The sequence below is a fragment of the Girardinichthys multiradiatus genome, chromosome 11 (genome assembly GCF_021462225.1).
Source record: "Girardinichthys multiradiatus isolate DD_20200921_A chromosome 11, DD_fGirMul_XY1, whole genome shotgun sequence".
NCBI classification, from domain to species: Eukaryota; Metazoa; Chordata; class Actinopteri; order Cyprinodontiformes; family Goodeidae; genus Girardinichthys; species Girardinichthys multiradiatus.
The window spans coordinates 39,158,327-39,182,572 of record NC_061804.1 but is presented as its reverse complement, the minus strand read 5'-3'; the positions used below and the strand labels follow the sequence as shown (position 1 = coordinate 39,182,572).

General features: G+C 40.7%; 1 protein-coding gene across 3 annotated transcripts; it reads left to right on the top strand.

Annotated features, from left to right (window-relative positions):
- Nucleotides 1–157: 157 nt before the first annotated feature.
- Nucleotides 158–24,172, top strand: LOC124876773 (C2 domain-containing protein 2). Of its 3 annotated transcripts, none has more exons than XM_047379770.1 (14): nt 158–278; nt 695–985; nt 1,330–1,425; nt 4,485–4,598; nt 9,566–9,679; nt 10,932–11,048; nt 12,561–12,669; nt 15,626–15,734; nt 15,841–15,905; nt 16,017–16,132; nt 16,225–16,387; nt 18,088–18,329; nt 18,566–18,833; nt 20,147–24,172. In XM_047379770.1, exons 2-14 carry the CDS (start codon nt 698–700, stop codon nt 20,185–20,187), a joined length of 1,842 nt encoding a protein of 613 aa, XP_047235726.1. In that variant the 5' UTR covers nt 158–278; nt 695–697; the 3' UTR covers nt 20,188–24,172. The 3 variants fall into 3 exon arrangements, with proteins under 3 accessions (XP_047235726.1, XP_047235727.1, XP_047235724.1); XM_047379768.1 differs by having other exon boundaries at nt 197–414; XM_047379771.1 differs by having other exon boundaries at nt 194–985; nt 9,566–9,667.
- Nucleotides 24,173–24,246: the final 74 nt, after the last annotated feature.

Sequence of the window (24,246 nt, the reverse complement as noted above, 5' to 3'; positions counted from 1 at the left end):
TTATGTTTGTAGTCATGGTAATAAAATCCAATACTAGTAAAAGCATGTACTTTACAGATTACGCTAACAGCACCGGCAAGTTTCGCTTTGCTTCGAGCAGCGGCCAAAACAATCCAATTCGCGTTGCATTGTGGGAGTTACAGTTTGTGCCACATATCGGTCTCCATAACTTTGTACAGTCAGATCAGAGAGAGGCGCAGCCGGAGTCCAGCGGGACGGGCTGAACTCCTCCAGTTCAGGATGTTTTACTGGGACTCTTACTCCATATCAGACTGTAGGCAAGTGGAGTACAGGCGAAAACTTTGGAAATAACACGCGTTGGGAAAACTTTTGGCGGCTCTTCTAGCTAATTTGGGAATTGCTAGTTGTGCAAACGGTTGCGGAGATTAGCCAACGAAGCTAACGGGACTTTAAGTAAGAGAATAAGTGCCATTCAGCTGGGCTGTTTAACCTAGGGTTACATTCAGCTCTCTGCCAATGCTGTGAGACTCTACAGGCAGGCTGAACGGACCGGGACCTTGTAGTGCAGCATGAATAACAATAAGAAAAACAGAATTTGCATATATTTGTCGTTATCCGATAAGGGCTATTGTCTATCGTAATTTGGCGGTTTCATAACCAAATTACTACTATGAGGATGTCAGGAAATCTCCCAAAGCAGGTGTATTATTAAACTGTAAATCTAATTTTGCAGAGAATGTCCCACTTGGAAAGTTCCAGTTCATATTTTGGTTTGGAGGACCCGCAGTGGCTATGCATGGTCACCCTGTTCATCGCATCCCTGGTTACTCTGGCTCTGTACTTCGTACAGTATTTCCATCCTGGGCTCATAGGAAGCAGGCAGAGAGCAGCAGCAGCTGAGGTCAAAGCGGCGGAGGAGGAAGCAGCAGCTCTGCTGGGATGGGCGCTGTCACTGAAGAGCTGGAAAAGTCAATGGAGGGGAGCTTGGTGCAGGGCTCTGAATGAAGAGGCAACCAAGCGTGGGGTAAGTCTCATGACAGCTGACCTGCCAGCTGTGAGGCAGGTGACTTCAATAAAGAACGTGAAAGGTACCTTATATGGCTGGATTGCAAAATCCCAAACATGTTCTCACAAGGATGCACCAGGGAGCTGAAATCACCTCCCACAATTTTGGAAAAGGATTTCTTCATTGAAGCCATGAGTCCTCTTATGCCAACTTTGAACTGTCTCGTTTATTTTCTGGCTCTGGGAATTGTCAAGTCAGAACACACGCTGATACCGCCAAAAATGTGTTGATCATTGCTTATACATAACCAAGATGTGCAATGGACACGCTGGTTTTAACAGCTCTGCCTTCTTTCTCATCAGTGTGCCCTTCTTTTGGCGTTTGAAGAAGATGGGCTTGAGGCATCAGAACTCACTGTCGGCAAGGTGTCCGGTTTTCAGAAGTCTGCCACAAACAAGGTAACTGTTCAGTCTGGCCTTTCTTCATTCATTGGAAAGGTAGCCTCTGCAACTACCAATGAATGTATTCATCAACCTGTCTGCTTTAGTGCAGGCATTTTCCTGTTATTCTACATTTTACAAATTAATGACCTCTGCACCATTTTATGCACTACAAATTTTCTTTGAAGGAGTTCATACAATGCCTTGCAAATGTAATGATACTCTTTGAACCCTTTTGCAGGGTATCATGTTTCAACCATAAGCTTTAAGTGTGTTTTAATGGAATTTGTATGATAGACTAACATACAGTAGTGCATAAATGGAAATAAAAACCAAGCATTTTCAAAATATTTTGCAAACAAAAACCTGAAAAATGTGGCATGCATTTGTATTTACCATTGTTGGGTCAATATGTTGCACCTTTTTTGGTAGTTTTAGATTTTAGGGTCTTTTAGGGAATGTCTCTACCAGCTATTTACATATTAAATGTCTGCCCATTCATCTTAAAACTAAATCAGATACAGGTGGATTCTATTTAAGTAGGTGACTTCTGAAGTCAGGTGTTTGCACTGGATTTTATTGAAAGGTTTCAGTGTATAGGCAGATATATGCCACAGTTTAAAGAGTTGTATTTGTAAAACAAAATAACCATGTATCATTTTCCCTCTACCTTACACTTCTGCACAACTTTGTGTTCATCTGTCGCATAACAATAAAACCAATAAAAGACAAGGTTCAAAGGGTATTAATGCTGCTGTAAAACACTGTATGTACTATGAATGAAGAGGAAAAAAAGCACATTTGTCAAACATTACTACTTCCCTTATCAGTCGTGTCGATTTGGTGCCAGCGTTCTCCACAATGCTTGGAAACGAAACCAGGGAGCTTTTATTTTTCTGAGGGGTCAGATAGGGACGGGCTGCTCGTTGTGTTCCTGGCACCGTCTGCTTTGCAGTGCTTCCCTGTGCAAACTCAGCCCTTTCTTTGTGATCGACATGATGTTTAGCAGCTGCCCTGTTGTTGAATGGACAGAGTTTAATGAACAGAAGCTTATTTTTACCCACATGCTGTGAGCAGTACGTGTGTGTTTAAGAAGCTTATATAGCAGTGAAGCTCTGCATTGAGGAGGAGCATTGAGACAGGAAAGTACATGCACCATAACTTGACATGCAAATGTCCCAGACATGGGATTTGATAGCATCGGCTGGAAGGAAGCTCTATCCATTGAGTCCCATCCACACAATTTACAAGCCCCAATGGATCGGCTGGTGTGTCCTACTAGACATTTCGGGACAAAGGCGACTGTTTCTTAATGTTATTTCTCAACATGGAATTATTTTCCTCACTTAATAAATGTTCTCAGTTTAAAAGGTATACATTTCAAACATTTTTCGGTGTGAGATTATGCTGCTGCAATTAAAAAAGGAATTTATTTAAAGGATTTGTACACATCTTTACCAGGGGTGCCAACAAATTTGGGCAGGACTGTATTTATTAACAGCGTGAGAAAGAAATAATGTTATAATGTTACTACTCACTGGTGATTGAAACCCAGAGCAGGTAGAATATGTTCCACATTTCAACAATGCTGATTTTGTGCTTCTCACATTTGGTTGGTGTGATTTGATGAAGTCTGTAATGGTTTCAGTATTGGGATCTGGGAATATGAGCAAAAGATTACATCTCAGTATTTTCAGCCAGATTGACAGTCCACAATATGTGTTCTGGTATTTTAATGCACATTTACTAATATTACAGTACTTTTTCAGATACTCCAATGGCTTTGTCAGGAAACATGTTCATGCAAATGTGTAAAAAGAACAATAGAGGCGCGGCGCTGGTGTTAGGGGTTAAGCATGCGAACATGTGCAGAGGCTATAGTCCTTAATGCGGCTGTCCCGGGTTCGGGTCCTGGACTTAGTCCTGGACTTTGCCGAATGTCTCCCCCTCTCTTTGCCCTCTTTCCTGTCTACCTGCTGTCGAAAACATGAAAAATAAAGGCCTCTAGTGCCACACAATAGAGAGAAAACCTGTTTGAAAAACAGCCCGAGGTTGTTAAAGTATAGATTTCTACAACTGACATGCACACCACTTTTGAGAATATGTCCTTTTTTAATTTACTGTGTAAGAGAAATATGCTGACAAGAGTTACAAAGTTACTAACTATGAGAAGAAGCTGAGAGTTTGCATCTCATCATGCTGGGCTCAAACCAGGGGGTGATAACAAAGACGTGGCCGTGCTGCAAGAGAGTAGAATTACACAGAGGGAGACAGCTTTGCTGCTGCTGCAACAGACTATTTAACCCAGGGCCAGATTATTTTTATGTGAAGGGTATTTTCTGACTTTATACCTCATTCAAAATATCTTATTGTAGTTACAATGCTGCACAACCCTGCTCCATATCTTTATACTGATTATGCACCATACAACACCAGGGATGTTTGAAAACAATAGTTAGGTGCACACATTTGAATTTATTGTGGCTTTTTTCCAATCTCCATTAAGTGAGAATCTTACATACAGGCCCAAATATATAGATCAGACACATCTTTTATTAAGGCTGAGGTCAGAGCTTAGGGAACACCATACAGGAAGATTCATGTAAGACCTCATTAATAGGTTTTGATGAGTTTGGGATCGTTGTCCTGTAGGAATACCCAGCTGTGCCCAGTTATCAACCATCTGAGCCAAACTGTGACCTCAGATTAAAGGAATTAGATATAATGTTGAGCAGCAACTGCCTTGTCAATTAGAGAAAATAAAATCAGAATTGTGCATCCAATTCTTGTTTTATTATCAGTCCACCTTGTAAAAAAACATTCAAATTATTCATTAAAATCCACAAATTAACTTGACATTCATGCAAACAATAAGTAAATGGAAATTGACTGGAAACATATTTTTTTTAAAGGCCCCCAACACAACATTTGTAGGAGTGATCCAGGGTTTGGTGAACAAGTTGAAGGCAAAATCCAGATTTCTTTTTGTTTTTAGCTGTTTTCTCTTATTTCTAAATCGTGTGCCTGTAGTTCCCCTCTTGGGTTAAACTGCTTTCACTTTTTCTTCCCAATAACAGGCCGCCGTCTGCAGTGTAGTCGGAGAGAGGCTTCAGTTCTCTGTCAGCGCAGAGTCCACAGCCGGAGCAGATCCTTGTAAATACACGGCATGCATAGCTCCAGTAGAGCTGCAGGTAAATACTCTACATTCAGCAAGCTGCACATTCAGTGAAATTAGTGCACATAACGTTTGTTTTTTTGCCTTAACAGCAAGGCCAGCGAAAGCAGATTTACCTCCTTGTCACTGTGGTTTATTTTAATGAGGGAGTTTATTGAATGTGATGAGCTACACAGCATTGAATCACTGTTGACAGCAGCATTAGATGAAATGGTTTGAGGTTCTTTCTGTTCTTGGCAGATGTCCCACAGACCTCATTAAACATCCATGTCAGGCCCATGTCCAGGAAGGAAGGCCCACTCCGTTTGCCTTACATTATAGGATCGATGAAACTGTAGTTACAACCCTAATTACTATTGAAACCTTGCCTTTTAGCTGATTGTGGTAAACAATATTTCCAATAGATAATTGTCAAAGTTTTCCTATGTTCTGGTTCAGACTCTGGATACAACAGGGCTTGAAAGGTGCTTGGATTCATATGGGGTAGTACTGCACAATAATCCCTGTTAAGCTAACACCAAGTAACCCAGTTGTATTAAAGCTATTTTTAGAGTCATAAGGTGCTTGTCACCATCCAAAGCTCGTTGTGCTTTTAATAGAGCGGGGGTGAAAGACTGGCAGCGTGAAGCCAGGAAACATGTGGGCTTGTTTTTGTTTTGATCATGGAGCCACCGTTGTTCCACAGCAACAAAGAAAACCTCGTGTCTCTTTTTCACTCTTACTGCTTTGGATTAGCCTGAAAAAGTCAAAGGCTGGTTAAATGTTTCCAGACCGGCACTTCTGTTTGACAGCGATCCGGGCTAGAATACTCACAGCTTATCGTGTGATGAGGGTCAGGAGATGTGGGACAGAAGGCCTGTGCAGTGTATGGACAAAATGATCCAGCCAGTGCTCTATTGTGTGCTGTGGAGTGTTGTGTCTACTTTGTCTTTTAACATTGTACAGCTGCATCACATGGCCTGCAGCATGTGATGAGGAAGAGCCCCGGCACATGCATCCTCCTAGTTTAAGATTCATCTTCCAAATGTAAATACAGTTTATATAACTGTGGTGTGATTTCACAGAAGAAACTTTTTAACCAATCAATAATCATAAAGTGCATGAACACACAGACAGTATTGTCTCTGTAGTGACGGTTTAACAAAGATTAAACCAACATGGGTCATATATTGGGTCCTACTAACTAGCAACCACAAAACGAATGCAGGCTTGTCTGACAGGCTTTTGTGTGTGCATTTCGTGTTACACCTGACAGTTAAAAAGTTCCCCATAAATTATCTTTGGTTGATTTACTCAGACAACCTTAGATCTCACTCATATTAAAATGAGTTCCGTCACATTAATATATAAACAAACATTTTCAGACGCCCATCCAAATGATTGAGTTTGGGTGTTAGTATTAATTCCATGACCACAGGTGTAGAAACCCAGCACATAGGCATACAGACTGCTCCTACAAACATGGAGTAACAAATGAAGCTTCTCTGTGTGAAAAACACTACTTGCTTGACTGTGTTGCAGTAAGTAGAAAGTTAGCTAGACGGGGGAGTATGATGTGTTGTTGCTCGGCTTGCTCTGCTTCAATTCCAGTGGAAAGAGCTCTTAACGCTGCAGCGTATGAAGACACTTTGAAAATGCTGGGCCTTCTGTGCTCAGAACAACATAACATAAAGACACGGAGGTGTGAGTTTGGTGTGGATGAAGTTGCCTGACTTATACGGAGCCTTGGCCTCATATCTGTAGAGTACCATGGGAAGGAATTAGAACAGACACTGTTAACCAGGACATCTTGATGTCTCAGATGTTCTCCTGGGAAAAAAAAGGTCCAATATTCCCATAAACACACACCGTAACATTTTGGACAGCATTCCCAGAAGAGGCAAAGCTGTTCTAGCTGCGAAGGGTGAGCCAGTTCTTTATTATTGTGTGTAGTCAAGTATCTCAATACTTTTAATTGTAGTGCATGTGTTTTTGTAGAATCAAATATCTTTCAGCCTGATTATGATTGATTGACGTTCATGGAGGTAACTAAGGTGTGTTCATTTTAACATTTTGAACCTTTGATGGATGGTTCATCATCCAGTTTTCCTAGAAGACTGGCTACGAGGTTAGTGGCTGATGCAGTGATGTTTTTTACTATCTGAGTCATTCTGCTCTGGTTCCCTCCAGGTTACGGAGCTACTGGGTTCACACTAATAATTGTTTGGCTGGTATGTCTCGTTATTCTGCCTTTCGTAAACCCCTCTTACACACAGTTTCTGAGAAAGGCGTTTTCTCAGGAAGAATCCTCATCATAATGATGTCACGTTGTAAAAACTATCACTTCATCCCTGATTGCTTTCGGTTTTACGATGGAAAGATCTCAGCCCTTTCACTGAAACGGTTACAGCGCCTGGATTCATTCAACAATGCAGGAGTTGTAATTAAAGATGTTATTGTTGCTTATTTATGTACAGCGATCTGGCCATTTCCATCATAGCTGTGATGTTTCTTCTTGATCCATTGGAGAAGTCCTGTTAGTGTCTGATAGGGCCTGTTCTGTATCACTCTGATCAGTCCTAAACTGGAATCCAGGCCTGTTCAGGCAGGATTACCCAGTGTTCCTTTTTTATGATCCATTTTTTCCCCTTTCTTTCCACTGCTTTCTCTTTCTACTAGATGAATATACACAGTGGGTGTTAAGATCCTCGCTGATCTGGAGAAAACATATCTCCTGTGTGTCACTTAAGAGAAATTACACACGTTGAAGAATTTATGGTTGTTTTCAATAGAGCTAAAAGAATCCATATTCATAGATCAAAATAAATATCTTAATGAAAGCCGCGCGTTTAGCCATCACCTCCACAAATACTTTCTTGTGAACTGTCCGATTCGGGTCTAGAAAACATAGGTTTGTTGCTACTGGGGTAAGTCTAGTAATATTTTGCATCCTTGAACAAAGTAGTTTAATATTTTCGTTCAGGCGAGGAACCGAATGTTCCACATAAAAAGTTCTCACAATTCCACTCCAGACTAAGCTCGATCAAAGTGAGACTAACACAGCTTTACAGCTACAATATTGTTAGATCCTCTTGCTGCATGTTTATATGGTTTTACTGGAGTTTGGTTTCTAAATTTCAAAGCTTTTCTGAGAAATAATCAATGTTCCACTAAAGTTCATTTTCTGTGTACAAAATAGTCTTTAGGTTCTTTTGTTATTAGACACGCTTTTTCTTGGACATACCTGACATGTTTCAACGGAAAACATCCGTCTATTTTAGAGGTGTCACTAGATGCTACATGACTTTCAGGGAACAACTGATTTTGACCCGTCACGTACCATTTCTCTTTCTTTCTCCTGCCTTCCTCTCTTTTCCCTCCTCGCTCTCCTCTTCTCTCTTCTATCCACTCTGTCCCCTGTCACTGCTGCTATACTACATGCTTGTTTGAGCTTGTTAAACATCATAAGCTAGGCTATTTGCTTAACCAGTGAACTGATTTAAAAAAAACCGGCTGAGTTTGGACAAAACGGGAGAAATGTCACCTTTCACGCTACAGCTCAATGAACCAGTGGTGTGATAAATGACTTACTGGCTTGTACACTTTGGTGAGTTTCCTCATCATGTGAGCCTGTTGCTCACTGAAACACGGAGCTGGCGAGAGGAGCAGCCGGTAGCCCCACCCGTTGGAAACGACTTGCGGACCAAGCCATTTTGGAATGGGGGGGGGCCTCGTGATTTCCACCTATGACCCAACACCAACCCTCACTGTAACCCTACGGTCTCAGGATGCTTTACCATCAGCATAACACCAGACTCATGTTAGTATTCACCTTTTCTTCTCCTAGCAGTCTTTTTCCCAAACAGGGGACTTTATCAGAGAGAATACCTTTATCCCAGTCCTCTGCTGTACACTCCTGCTCCTTCCTGCATTAAGTCAGTTTGCCCTTTATGTTTGTCTTGGAGAGAAGTGTCTTCTTTGTTTCTCCTCTTGACACCAGGCCAGCATCCAACACCCTTCACCTCACTGTGGTGCAGAAAGACTCACACCTTCCTGCTACCATTTCTGAGCAAGCTCTGCATTATTGGCAACCCGATCCCTTAAGCCATGTTTACGCTGTGAAATTATTGAACATAAAAATCATCGATCATGAAAGAAAATCTCTGGTGATGAGCTGGAATGAGGCCAAAGATGAGCTATGAAAAATACCAAGCAGTGTCAGAAATGATCTGGGAAAATGGTCCAGAGGGATTCTTGCAGCACACGCCTGATTTTGTCCTTCCATGACCAGCCATGAGCAGTTGTACCTCTGCCTCCTCCTCAAACTGTTTTCACAGTTCGGCTCAAATAATAAGAACATTAACACCTGTAGATTTCTGTCTGCCTGACACAGTTCTATAGCAGCAGTAGATTTTGCTTTCTGGCATGTTTTCCAGGGTACAGTGTGAGAGGAGCTTCTATCAAGGTTTTAAATGATCCACCTAGCACGGTGTGACATGGTAACTATGCATCAGTTGAATTATCTTCAAGAGGCAGTCCTGGGCCGTACTGCAGTTTCCTGGACCCCAAAGCTTTCTTCAGAGCAACTGCACCTCTGCTCTTGAAGTTCTTGATGATTCCATGAATGGCTTTTTTTGGGTGTGGCTTTCCTTGCAGCAGTATCCTTGTCTGTGAAGCCATTTTAATTCATGAAAGCGCAACCATTAGTAACCATTAGTTGACTAAAGAAGAGCACCAATCCCTTTAGAAGCAACCATTCTGCCCGTAATTATGTTTTTGTGATTAAGTTAATTTAATTGAACTTGGCATTATGGAACTTCTATCTGCTCACTCTTTATAGTAACGTAGAATCAGTGCACATCACAATAAAAGCTGAAGCCATAAAATTAGTTACAAAACATTTCTGCCAGTCTCAAAACGTTTGCTCCTTCAGAAGAAGTTAAGAGACTTGTGTCACCTGTGGTGAAAGTCTGTTATAAACCATGGTTACCGTCTACTCCGCAGCTTCAACTACGCATGCAGGAGGTCCAGGATGAGATCAAAGTGAGCTGGGAAGTGTCCTGTCTGGACGGTAAGGGGCTGCACGTGACCCCTATCCCCACACAGGTAAATCAGAAGGTGAGGACCTCTTCACACGGGATGAAATGGGTTCTTGTATCAAAATTAACAAAAAAAAGATCATTTTATCTGTGTTAGAATGGTTTTAGGATTGGTCCGTGACTGACCTCCACTCAGATTAAGGCTATTGTTTTGCCCTATTGGGCATTTTATGCCGGTTCACCATATTTGCAGTATATATATAATTGGACACTTATCAAGAAAACCAGTCAGAATCAGCAAAGACTAGGGACTGAAAGGGAGCTGGTTGACTGACAGTTTGACATCTACTGAGTAATTTGAATGTTTGCTTCCTGTATGCTTGTTTTAAGACAGAGCCAGTTTCTTCTGCCAGACTGTCTCTCTGATGAACATTTAACAGCCAAAGTGCTCAGATCAGTACCATGCAGACTTGCACTAATTCAACCTTTTCTTTCTCTTTGGTAAAAACACCATATAGTCAAACGTTTGGGCAAACCTTTGTCAGTCAATGGCTTTTCCTTATTTTTATAACTTTCTACATTGTATAGAATTATGTAGCAAACTAAAAGTTGTGAAATAACTCAAAACATCTTTTACATTTTAGCTTCTTCAACATCCCCCCCACCCCGACCCCTTAGCTCTGATTACTGCTTTTCACACTTTTGGCATAATCTCTCTGAGAGGTCGTCATCTGAAATGGTTCTCCAACAGTTTCCATAAGCAGGCATAGAATTGATGAAAAACCATTGAATAAGAAGGTGTGTCCAAACATTTGACTGGCAGTGTATATATTTACAAGGAAGAAAATACTTTTAGTTTTTATTTTCCCTTTTTCATATATTCATAATAAAAATGTCTTCATTGAGAGAAAGTGGAACCAAGCTCAAATTTCTTGTTTATGTGCAGAACCTTGTTTCTGATTCTTATAGGCATTATCAAAAACAATATGTTTATCAATAAAATCTAAGCTCAAGACTTCTTGAGCTGTATTTAGGGTATACAGACCATAAACCACAATTTTCTAAACTTATTGGACAATTTTATTGTCTAAAAACACATCAGGTCTATTAATTTATTTTATTAAACAGGAATCTGTCTAACCACCCCAATGTGGCATCATAGATATTTACATATAGCTGTCAAGTTCTGAAAAATCTTTTTCCACAATGAAATGTCAGCTGGATTTATTGTGTATTCAAGCTTTAAAGAGGATAGTATGTTTCCAGTTAAAGACAGAAGCCTTTGATACACTATGAACGTTACTGATGTGACCCTGTCATCTGTCTGGCAGGACGTGGCCAACTCTTGCAGCCCAGCAGCCATAAAGGAGCGGCTGAGGCAGCTGTTGTGTGCGACTCATCCCTCTGTGCTGCTGAGCTGCAGGCCTGCTCAGGTCTCAGAGCGCAAGGTGAGACACAGGCTGATCTCTCATTCATGATGTTCACCCCAGTCTGTTTTAAAGCCTCGACATTTTTCTTCCAGGGTTGCCTTGTATTTGACACCATTTAGATCATTTTTCCATCAGCTCCAACCAGATTCCCACAGCATGCTGTGGGAATCTGGTTCCAACATCTGGTCACCAACATGTTTCACAGTGGGGATGGTGTGTTCAGGTTAAATGCAGTGGTAGTTTTCTGTCACACATAAAGTTTTTGCTTGGAGATCTGACCAGAGATCCTTCATCCACATGTCAGCGGTGTCCTCTGAAGGACTTGTGATAAACTGTAAACTGGACATTTAACAGCTTTCTTTCAGCAGCGTTTTTCTACTTGCCACTCTTCCATAAAGGTCAGATTTATGGTCAACTGCACAACTAACAGGTTGCCTGTTGACAGATTCTCCAACCTGAGCTGGGGATCTACAGGTCCTTCTCAAAATATTAGCATATTGTGATAAAGTTCATTATTTTCCATAATGTAATGATGAAAATTTAACATTCATATATTTTAGATTCATTGCACACTAACTGAAATATTTCAGGTCTTTTATTGTCTTAATACGGATGATTTTGGCATACAGCTCATGAAAACCCAAAATTCCTATCTCACAAAATTAGCATATCATTAAAAGGGTCTCTAAACGAGCTATGAACCTAATCATCTGAATCAACGAGTTAACTCTAAACACCTGCAAAAGATTCCTGAGGCCTGAAATATTTCAGTTAGTGTGCAATGAATCTAAAATATATGAATGTTAAATTTTCATCATGACATTATGGAAAATAATGAACTTTATCACAATATGCTAATATTTTGAGGACCTGTATACAGCTCCTCAAAAGACAAGCGGGCTGCTTCTCTGGTTAATGCTCTTCTTGGCCAACCTGTCAGTTTAGTTGGATAATCATGTCTTGATAGGTTTGCAGGTGTTCCATTTTCTTTCAGTTTTCAGATAAAAACCGTGCTTTAAGATGATCCAAGCTTGGGGTATTGTTTTATAACTTCGCCATGCTTTCAACTTTACTTCTGTTTACTAGTTAGTGGACTACTGAAGGCAATTTGTTGCACTACATTTCATTTAGAGGGATCAGAATAAAGGGTGCTGCATACAAATGCATGCCATGCAGCAGCAAAAGAAACCCACCGTGATCATCATCAGTTATCATGCGAGAGCATTAGTTAAACACACAACTAAAATTTGATACTTTTAAACCTGTTGTATTTTAAATTTCTTAGAAATCTTGCAGTTCAATGTTCTGTGTGGCATTGTGATGAAATTAGTTCTGCAGTTTTAAGACAAATTATCCAGCAGTTCCATGGAAAATCATTCAGTTAAGAGTATAAATGCAAATCATATTCACCAGGACCTTTGCTGACCTCTGAATGGAGTTGTTAAAACTCTGCTTGCTGTTGAAATAAGCTGACTTGCATGGATCACTATTGGTTGTAAATAGCTTTCTATTATTTGCTTTGTCCAACAGGAAGCTCATAACAAAGTAATGTCGCCTCCAAAGCCCCCCCGGGCTCACGACTGGAAGCTGCTGGTGAAAAACACCCAGGTCAAGCTCAATCAGGAGGCAGATGCTGCAGGTAAGCAGCAAGTGTACAAAACTCTATAGTTCAGCACTATAAAAGCCTGTTCCACACCGCTGGGCTTTCTTTAAGTCACCGGATCCTCCAGAGACTCAGACAAATGGATTCACGGAAACAGCAGACTGCATTCATGGGGAGGATATAGGTGTGGGGAGTAAGAATGATTTGATGCAGTTAGAACAAAAGGAGGAATAATGCGGAAAACCGTTACTTGAGTAGATAAGTTACATATAGTTGGGAAGAAAATTATTACTACCGTTATGTGAAATTCATAGTCTGAAAGCTATACGTGCTGTTAAATAGTGCAAAGAAATTTCAACACTGAATTTTTACTTTGGATGTTTACACAAAAAACAAAATAATCAGTGTCTTACTAGTCCCTCTGGTGCTAGCAGTCCATGCTAGTGATTAAGACCCTGCTATCATTTGTTGTAAGCCCCTGACTAGTCCCCGGAGGAACCCCAGCCCAGCTCTCTTTAATGTACAGGTTTTCATGGGATTCAGTTCAGAGCTCCTTGCAGGCCAGTCAGTGGACTTCTTCGGGTAGTTCTCTATCAGGAGCAACATATTCTTCTTTGGGTCGATGTCTTGTTGGAGGATAAAGCAGCGAGCCAGGCCCAGTTTTGCTGCTTCCTCCTTTAGGTTTTCTTTCACAATTTTCATAGATGTTTTCTTCATGATTCCTTCCACCTTAATGAGAGTCACTGTTTCAGTCGCATTAAAGCTTCCCCACAGAATAATACTGCTCCCACTGTGTTTTACTGTGGAGACACACTTCTTTCTTCAAACCAAAGCAATGACTATATGGTCAAAGAGTTCTAGCTTCGTCTCATTTGACAATGGTTCCAGTTTGCAGAACCTTTCTACAGGTTGTTCTTTGCATAGAGTTGAGGTTTTTCATTGGTCTGCAACCTCACAGTCAGTTCCTGTGCAGAGCCTCAGTGATTGTCTTCTTGGGAAGTCATTTATTAGAGTCTTGGACGTTTTTCTGGGTTCACTGTCAGGCTTGTGTGGCTCTCCAAATTTCTTGATGATACTTCTTACACCAGTTCTTGACACTTGGAAACACTGTGATGACTTTATATACTTCTCTTGCTTTATAGCTGTCAACAAGTCTTATTTTTAAGTCTAAACTTGTGTCTTGTTTTTTCTTTTTTCAAGTGGCAGTTCATATTGTCAATGAAGTTTTATATTTTATGTAAACTGGAAGATAACGCTGAATTTAACATGATTTTACAAGCTTTAATCATTACAAATCTAAAGCCCATCAACAGTGGGTTGTGCGGTAGCTCAGTAAAAGGACCGGTTCTTGGTCCTGGTCATTTTTGACAATTAGTTCGGTTTATTCTATGCCAAAAAAAAATGTATTCATGCTTTCTAAAGTAAACTAGCTTGCCTAGAAAAACCATGTCAAAAATCTTTTTCTCTGCCAAAAGAAGCAAGAAAGAATTCATAGAATAATAATTTCATTCAGGGCTGCTGTTCTGATTGTGCCTCAGCCACATCAGTTAACTTCCTGTCTGTTGCTCTGGAGGACATGCAGAACAGAGCAATAACCAGACCCTGCTAATGAACAGATGCCACAGAGTAGGTTTTAAAAGCAAAAACAGGCTTCTGAGCTGCTGTAAACTGTGGCAGAGACACACAGATAAGATGAAACATATGATCATTTGGAATATGAATATGGTGTGGCTGTCATAAAATAGCACGACTGAAACAGAAGGATTTCCATGATTCAGAACAACACCATGTCCTCACCTGCTCATATACTTTCATATTAGGTTAGTACCCATGTTACCTTCCTTAAAGGAGTTACTGTTGTATTCCTTAAAGCAATGGTTGGTAAACCACCTTATCGTCCTTTTAATAACTGTTTTTATTACTTCTTCACTCTCTGCCCTTTATGTTATTGAGCTTATGGCAGTTTATTCTATAAGCTGCCTTTTTGAAATGCTTTTAGAAAAGGAAAGTGAACAAAAGCCATGGAAAAAACAAATAATAAATTATAAGTAAATAAAAGCAAAAAAAACTCCTAACTTTAAACACTTTTTAACATGAACATTATGAGTTAGAACAAGTAACTCATAACTTGTTCTGAAGCAGGTTTAGTTCAGCTCCCGTTACCATGGTGATTTGACTGCGCTGAAATAGATCCACGTCTGTGATAACAAGAACTCATTGCCGTTTAGATGGTAATCTGACTTGGTTGTACAGCGCTCTGATCCATTCAGGAAGGAAATGTTATCTGAATCAAGTGGAAGGAGAGGAATTAAATGTTTTAATAGGTCCAGACAGATAGACGGACGTTTTGTGATTTACTTACTTCAGAAGCTCCATGTGCTCAACCTAAATGTAGTTTCCTTCGCTCATGTAGGAGTGCAGTGCAGGGAGTAGGTGTTTTCTGCTCTGCTTTGTAACCTCAGCTAAACAATGTTTGCATTGTGTGATGGTAATTTAACACCCACATCAGCACCACCACACCCAGTGTAGAAGGATAGAGCAGGATGTGAGAAACCCCTGTGATCAGGAGGGAGCAACACTCCCAGGTGGAAGGAGGTTGTGAGCTAATGAGAGGTTGTTAGAAATCTTGTAAATGATTCATATTGTAGGCCTTGACATCACCCTCGCTGTGCCGTTACAGTAAAGAGTAGTTCTCTAGTGAGTTAGGTGATGTTGGGACTTCACTGTAGCAGCATGACAGAACACAGAACTCTGGAGTAGACGTTTGTAATTTATTAACAAAAATGATAAATCATTTTTTAGGTAATCTTTATTTTTATACATTTTGTAAAAGTTACTTACTGAAAGACCACACTCTCTAATCTAGTTCCTATGTTTATATGCTTACTTCACTTTGGCTCAAGATTTCTAAATACGTTTCCTCCAAGGAGTCCTTCTCTTCTTCCCCATTTGTTTGTGAAACTGACTGAGCTGTTTCCTTTTGTGTCTACAGGCAGCATGAATCCTCTGTGTGTTCTCCAGCTGGATGATCCTCCACAGAGGTTTAGCACCTCTATTTCAAAGAACACAACCAATCCTACCTGGGACCAGCCATTTGTTTTGTGGGTTTGACAACACCTGCTCACCATCACTGCCTGTGCACAGATGACACATCTTTTTGTATAATGACACAAACTAAACTAATACTGTGTGGTTTGTTTTCATCAGTGAGTTGAATGGACGATCCAAAGAGCTTTCTGTTCAGTTGTTAAATGATGGCCAACCTCCAGAGAGTAAGGGAACTCTTGCTGTTGATTTCTGCACATAGATATGTTGTGTAACTGTACTGCTACATGTATTGTTGTGGAGCAGGGACAATAATACGGTTCCTGTTGCGTGTTTAGGTTCTTTACTAGGTCAGATGTGTGTGCCTTTTGATCTTGTGAAGAAGCAGCCGAAAGGACAGCAAACATTTGCACTTAAGACCAAAGACATAGTGACTGGATCACTTACTACTGAGGTAAGACCACCAGACCTGTTAACTCTGTGCTAGCATCAAAGCTGATGTATGTTTCATTTAACAATTGTCATAATCTGACTTTTATCTTGAAGTTTACCTATCTAGAGCCCAGTGAGGTGAGGTCCTGGCAACCTCCAACTCCAGCCAGTAAGAGGGTGGAGATGGACCGTACTGTCATGCCCTGCGGCACGGTGGTCACCACCATCACCGCTGTGAAGAGCAAACCCGGGCGACCTCTCCCACTTAATAACACTGGTAAGATGCTGGAACTCAAAGTGCAATTTATTTGTTGTAGTCCAAAAGGTCAAAGATGTTTGTTATTTAAAAAGAAGAATGTAGTAAACTTTGGTTAAAATACAACAATCCATCCATCCATCTCAATCCATCCATCCATCCATCTCAATCCATCCATCTCAATCCATCCATCCATCTCAATCCATCCATCCATCTCAATCCATCCATCTCAATCCATCCATCCATCCATCTCAATCCATCCATCCATCCATCCATCCATCCATCTCAATCCATCCATCCATCCATCTCAATCCATCCATCCATCCATCCATCTCAATCCATCCATCCATCCATCCATCCATCTCAATCCATCCATCCATCTCAATCCATCCATCTCAATCCATCCATCCATCCATCTCAATCCATCCATCCATCCATCCATCTCAATCCATCCATCCATCCATCTCAATCCATCCATCCATCCATCCATCCATCTCAATCCATCCATCCATCCATCCATCCATCCATCTCAATCCATCCATCCATCCATCCATCCATCTCAATCCATCCATCCATCCATCCATCTCAATCCATCCATCCATCCATCCATCTCAATCCATCCATCCATCCATCCATCCATCCATCTCAATCCATCCATCCATCCATCCATCCATCCATCTCAATCCATCCATCCATCCATCCATCCATCCATCCATCCATCCATCCATCCATCTCAATCCATCCATCCATCCATCCATCCATCCATCCATCTCAATCCATCCATCCATCCATCCATCCATCCATCTCAATCCATCCATCCATCTCAATCCATCCATCCATCTCAATCCATCCATCCATCCATCTCAATCCATCCATCCATCTCAATCCATCCATCCATCCATCTCAATCCATCCATCCATCCATCTCAATCCATCCATCCATCCATCCATCCATCTCAATCCATCCATCCATCTCAATCCATCCATCCATCCATCTCAATCCATCCATCCATCCATCTCAATCCATCCATCCATCCATCCATCCATCTCAATCCATCCATCCATCCATCTCAATCCATCCATCCATCCATCCATCCATCTCAATCCATCCATCCATCTCAATCCATCCATCCATCCATCCATCTCAATCCATCCATCTCAATCCATCCATCCATCTCAATCCATCCATCCATCTCAATCCATCCATCCATCCATCCATCTCAATCCATCCATCCATCCATCCATCTCAATCCATCCATCTCAATCCATCCATCCATCTCAATCCATCCATCTCAATCCATCCATCCATCTCAATCCATCCATCCATCTCAATCCATCCATCCATCTCAATCCATCCATCCATCTCAATCCATCCATCCATCTCAATCCATCCATCCATCTCAATCCATCCATCTCAATCCATCCATCTCAATCCATCTATATCAATGACTCTTAAGAAACTCTTGAGTAACCAGGATTCTCAGCTAATTGAAATTAGAATGATTTTAATCTCCAACATTTCCCTTTGTTTGAGTTTAACCATTAACAGTTTTTATTTTGTCTGGACTTTGTTTCTTCAGTTTAGTGTGCATTGAGGCAGGGTTAAAATTCTACATCTTCAACAGTAGATCATTGCATTGTCAGTAGCCCATTACTGATCATTGTAGTTGGTGATATTATATCATTTTCAGTGGTACAACATGATATCTTCTGTCTCCTCAGAGCCTGCCCTGAAGATGGTTGACAACAAGGCCAAGCTAGCTGAGCGCAGGGTTTCAGAGCAGGTATCTTTACTGGGGGGCACGGTGAGTAAGGCCCTATCCTCCTCTGACACTGAGCTGCTCATGCTCAATGGAACAGACCCAGTGGCGGAAGCAGCAATCAGACAGCTCCACCAGTCGGCTAAGCAGAAGCTGAAATCGCCGGTGAAGAAGAGTACCATCATCATCTCAGGCATTGCCAAAGTAAGAATGAGCTATGAGAATGTAATTCACATTTTCACCCTTTTGGGACTGTATTTTCTCAAGTGAAGCTGTCACTTTTGATTTATGTATAGACCTTCTGGAAGTTGAACTGCAGCCAGTGATTGGATTTTGCTTCTGGCTAAAGCCACGTAGGACCGAGTGGTTTCTGACAGGAAATACAGTTGTAAATGTTGCTTAGATACAGTTTTAGAACTGAAAATGTCATCTTCCCTCAGACACCCTTGTCTCAGGTTGACGAACTTGCTCTGATGGCTGGTTACGCAGCACAGATGGATGCCTCGATGTCAGAGAGTAGCTCCACTCAGGACGTGACCACGGCTATTGCATCAGGTACCAGCAGTCTTCCTGAGGGGTCTGAGCCCCAGGAAGGTCCCACTGGAGTCGGCCGGCCTCCAGAAGACTGGGAGAGTCAAACTGAAGAAGCACTAGACAACACATCACTGTCCATGTGTGTATCTGAGGCAAGCTGTAAGAAAAGCAGAGGTGAGAAATCATGACCCTTAGGGTGGCTGTAGAAGTGCTTTTTTTTTTAATTGTTTAAAGAGAATTAACTGGGCATGCAGACCTCAACATTAACGCCTATTCAGCCACTTACTCCTCAGGTAAGTAAGTGATGTCACTAACCCACAGAAATTACAGGGTGAAAAATCTTATTATGAAATCATTCTTTTACAAGTTAGTTTCTACTAGAGAAGCACCAATCATACATTTTGTGGCCAGTTTAGAAATATATATATGCGAATAACAAAATGCTTAATTTTATTTTACTTTTTTAATAAATTTGAATATATCAATAATTTCCACAAAAACAGGACCAGGTTACAGAACGAGTTATAGGACTGAGGTATCTAACAAATTAACCCCGACTAAAAAGAATTGCTGCATATCTCCTTTAGTCCTTTTTAAGACAGATAAAAGCACACTAGCCTTCTTTATTTTCTTGTTCTTTTATGCACACCATAAAATGCACCTTATCAGAAAAAATGTTCTTTCTGCAAGATAATTTTAAATAAAGTAACAGTGGTGTCCGAGTTCATATTTAAGCATAAAAATCTACAATTTGCCGGGTTGTAAAATCATTTGGTAAAATGTTTCAACTGTAAAGGAGGCTTAAGGAGCATTTGTCTTGTAAATGATGATTAATTATTTAGATTAGGACTAGAAGCAGCATCACACCGTGTCTGTGAGAGAGAGCAGATGGTGTTACACGCCTCTGTAGTAAAACAGGTTTTCACTAATATCTTTTTTAAAAGTGGATTTCTCTGTGAATCTCATTTATTTTAGAAAAATTACACAGTACTAACATTTTCAGTTATAGCAACATTTATGTCAGGCGTGCTGAGTGTCCTTTTTGAGAACGTTTTAAACTTTAGAGCTGCCCGTTTTGCCTTATTCATGGTGCTGTGTTTGAAAGGTGAATGTCATGGTGTGAAAACCGCAGACTATTAATTGGTCGGCAGATGATGAAGCAAGTTCTGATGAAAAACTAGTGCATGATTTTTTAATAATAGATTTTGACATACAGAGCAAATGAATAAAAAGATGACTTCATTTTTCACGTGCATGGTTAGATGCCTAAATGAGACTTTTCCCTTGTCTAAACAGCGTTTAGCTGCCCTGAGCAGGTGGAGAACTGGTATTAGTATCTTTAAAGCCTTATGTGGTCAGAGTTAGCCTTTTGCTTGTTTTCATGATTATTTGTTCCTACCCAGTGATGCAGTCTGTTTTCTTTGTTCTTTTCTCTCTTTTCTTCCAATTGTGTGAACCTTTTTGAACTTTCATCACTGCCATCTTAGAGGAGAGCAGTGCTAAGCAGAGTTTTTGCCCTGTTGAGTAAGTTACTTCATAAGCTTGCCCTATCTTTGAGACTCTAGTGTGTGTAGTCCTGCTAGCGTTACTAGAATTTAGGAATACGATGGAGCTGACTAGTATAGTTTTTTGCCTAATCACACACAATAGAACTGACAGATCTGACTGAACCAGAAGTAAAAGCCATTGGTCCTCATTTATCAAATCTGCACATGGCAAAATGAAGTCTGTGCTGTCTTTTTCACTGCAGGTTTGGGGTGCATGTGTTTGGACATGAGATGCACTTAAATCGAACGCCTGGTCTCAGATCAGTATCAGTGCAGCTGTGGTAATCAGTGTCTGTCTGAGTATTATTATTTTATAATGATGAAACATTATGCCTAGTAGGTTCCAGGTGGTAATTTTTGACTTAATTGTTTTTCTTTCTGAATTGAGTTTAAAGATTTCAGAGACCAATTGCAGTAAAAATCCATGGCCTAAAAACATTTGCTATTGTAGTGACATTAATGGGGGGCATTTTCAGAAATCACTTAAATTCGTAGTCATGAAGAATTCAGGAAGAAAACTCTTGAGACAGCTGTGTCTGAGATCAGAATGTGTGTACCAAAAACAATGTTATTGCATTAATCCGGGCTTTGCGAGATTATTTGATTGCTTTTCTGGCTCAAATTGATTTCATGGAGAGATCAGGGGTCATTAAGTTTATTCAGTCCTTTCAAGCATTTCATTATTGGGTGATATTGAAATCTAAATAGCGTTTAGAGGAGGGAAAGCAGGTGCTCCCCTCGCTGGGGTTTCTGGACGGTAGGACGTTTCAGTAGAAGATCAGGGTAGCGCGGATTCAAAGGTGGAGACGGGTTTATCCACATTTAATATGTAATTGTTGGCAAGTTCGTGTTAAAATGGCAAAATAACAGACAATATGCGTCAGGAACTGTGGCTCATAATGTGCATATGTCAGTAATCTTCTGTGATGCAGTTTTTTTATGTCGTCTTTCATTCGTGCATGTCACTAATTCTGTGGGGGAGGTAACTATGAATAAACAGGGCGATGGTTTGTACATGAAGATTGTTTCCAGCATCAGATTTATTGACACCCTACTGTTTGCGGCGCTGGGATTGGCCAGCATACATGCAGTTTCATAAATCACATGTAGACCTTATCCTATGGTGGCTTCTGCGCCAGAATCCAAGCCAGTGTTTGGTAATGAGGCTCATTGGCTTTACACTACAATGTTACAATGCCTGTTATTATTTATAGGTTTAGTTTCAAATGTTACATTGGACAACTTATCCACATGTAGTGTTTATCCAGGTTTATTGTAGGCAGAAATCAAGGAAACATGCTTGTAGACCTGTCAGATCAATGAGTGCTGTTTGATAGTACAGTTTGTGTGTGTTAGCTGGTGATTATATAACCACTTTAAATTTGTGATCTAGAATCATTCTCTTCAAATCACCCATTATAGATTTTATTGAAAGTCCCAACTAAGACATATCCTGTACCACTTGAAGTTCCTTTTTTGTTTTGTTTTGTTGTCTTGCTCTTTCAGATTCTCTAAGAATCACTAGACATGCCAGAATTAGTTTTTTAATCGTTTTAATCTGATTCTTTCCTGAGACCATGCTAAGTTGCTTCCCCTTCACCTTGTTGCTGCAGGCAGCTTCCTTCAGAAGAGCGCCAAGCTCTTCTTCAGACGGCGTCACCAGCGCAAAGACCCGGGGATGAGCCAGTCGCACAATGACCTGGTTTACCTTGAGTCTCCGGCTGCAGTGGAGCGGGCCAGTAGGACCGCCACGCTTAGCCGCATGCTCATCCGCAAGAGTAAGAGTAATAAAAATAAGAGCAAAGCTAATGGCTCTACTCCTTCGGGGGATCCGCATGTGTGACCGCCCCCTCCCCCACACCGTCACTGCTGTTCAACCTCAGCCTCTTCACAGTACTGGAATTCGGGGATCAATAAAGTATCTTTGAATTGAATTGAATTGAGCTAACGTCATCACCTCCACATTATAGATGCACTGGCAAACATTAAGGCTAACCTGCTTCCCCTAATGCCTTGTCTGGAGACTGGAGCCCCTGCACTGTGACCAGGAAGGCTGAGAAGTCTTCTCTTCTTGCTATATTCAACATAAGAACTTCCTGTAAAAAGCTGACTTTTTTCAAACTGCACGTGTGTTTACATGTGAACAACATTGTACTGTTTTGAGTTGATGGCTTATAGGCTGACATTATTTAGCATGTTTCCTTTAATTGATTTTATGCCACAGTCGGGAATCTTAAGTGCTTTTATGGCCTCGTTGCGGACGGATGGGACTGATGCGGGTCGCCTTTCTTTACCTCACCGACACTGAGTGCGATCAGAAAACTCTCCCTGCTGTGAACTGCATGTTTCCTTCGCTGGACCAGCAGGACCAAAGATGAAGAGCAGAGTGCCGTTTGTATGAGTTGCATGAGTCGAGTAGCTTCTATTCATTGTGCGATGACAGGAGCCACTACTGTGATAGAGCCTCTTCTGTACTGCTTCCTGTTTAAAATATTTCACAAAGGGAGATCGTCATCATCCGACTACTACTTTAACACTAATGCTACAGGATGATTGGTTGAAAATCATTACATCTGTTCCAAATACTTGATTAATTGTTTAATATACATTTGCAGTGTATGCAGAAGCTCCTCAGACCCCTTTTAACTTATTTTGCCTTGACTTAAATAGAAATCTGTTTCAGCTTACCTAATGGTGGTGATGATGATAAATCTTGTCTAGCATGAGTAAAACATTAATTTCCAACCTAAAAATGTTTCACAAGTGAGACCTGAATACACTGAAAGCATTGCATAAAGGCTGTAAAACTGTTTTCCTATGAAAATGAGTTGCTTCAGATGAGTTATTGGTTGTAAAGAGGTTATACTACTATGTACCGCTAGCTTTTACAACAGTTTGCCTCTCTACCAAGAAGAAGCAGCATGCTTTGAGGTCTCTGTAATAATTTATGTTTAGTCTTCCTAAAAGATTCCTCTTGTGCACTACTGCTGTCAGCAGGGATGTTATTCTGTCTAAGGGGAAGTGAATAAACCTTAATCCAAGGATTGTTATGCTACACATTCCTGCCAAACCTTCGTAAGTAATGAACCTTGTTCTTTATTAACTTCAGTTCTCCATCCACCCTGAATGAAATGAACTCTGCTTTATAGTTTATAACTTTGTTGGTTTCAAAAGATCTTGTTTTTGAACAAAAGAAAGTATGCACACTTTTTGGGAGCAAAGCAAAGGGACTGTGTGCTTTGTTTAAATCCAGCTAATGATTGTATTTTTCTTTTGTGAGCAGCTTGTTACTGTGCATCCTTTTAGCTACTGCTTATCAATGATGTCTTCTGCGCAGAGAACAGATCGCCTTATAGTTTCTCTTAAAATGACATCCCCTTCCTCATCAGTCAGGACTCAAGGACTGTAGTGTGTTGTTTGGCGTGCCCCGAGAGACAACCACAAGATCTCCTGCACCCTTAGCTGTGTCTGTAATCCGGAAGCCTATGCACATATCTATTTCTTGTGTGTTTACATGTTTGGACATCTAAAAACTTTTATGACAACACAATCATCTGCAGAGGTTGTGGTCTTCCCTGCATCTTGGTATATATATATATGGCACCATTATAAGGCATCTAACATCACTGTTTCGTTTGTTTAAAAAGCAATCCTGACTCAGGACCTGAAAGAGGCCCAGAGAAACGTCTTCAAAATCAGAAAAACGGACTGCCAAATCTCAAATCTCCTCCAGCTCTACAACCCTTACCCGTTTCAGCCTTCAAGAACCTTACTGTTGTTCGTTCACTAAGCATTACGGCTATATGTGTTTATCTTAATGCTTTTTTTAATGGTGTCTGCTCTGTGCACATAAACCGGCTGACTGATGCGCTGCTGCAGAATGCCAGCCATTTCCCTGCAGGGATTGTAACTAAAATCCAACTGAGTTATTTAATTTTCAGCAATAAACACTGAGTGACTACATGAGACTGTGCTGACATTGGATGATGTATTTTGTGCTTTAATGTGCTGTTTTAAACAGATTTTAATATTCAAATAGT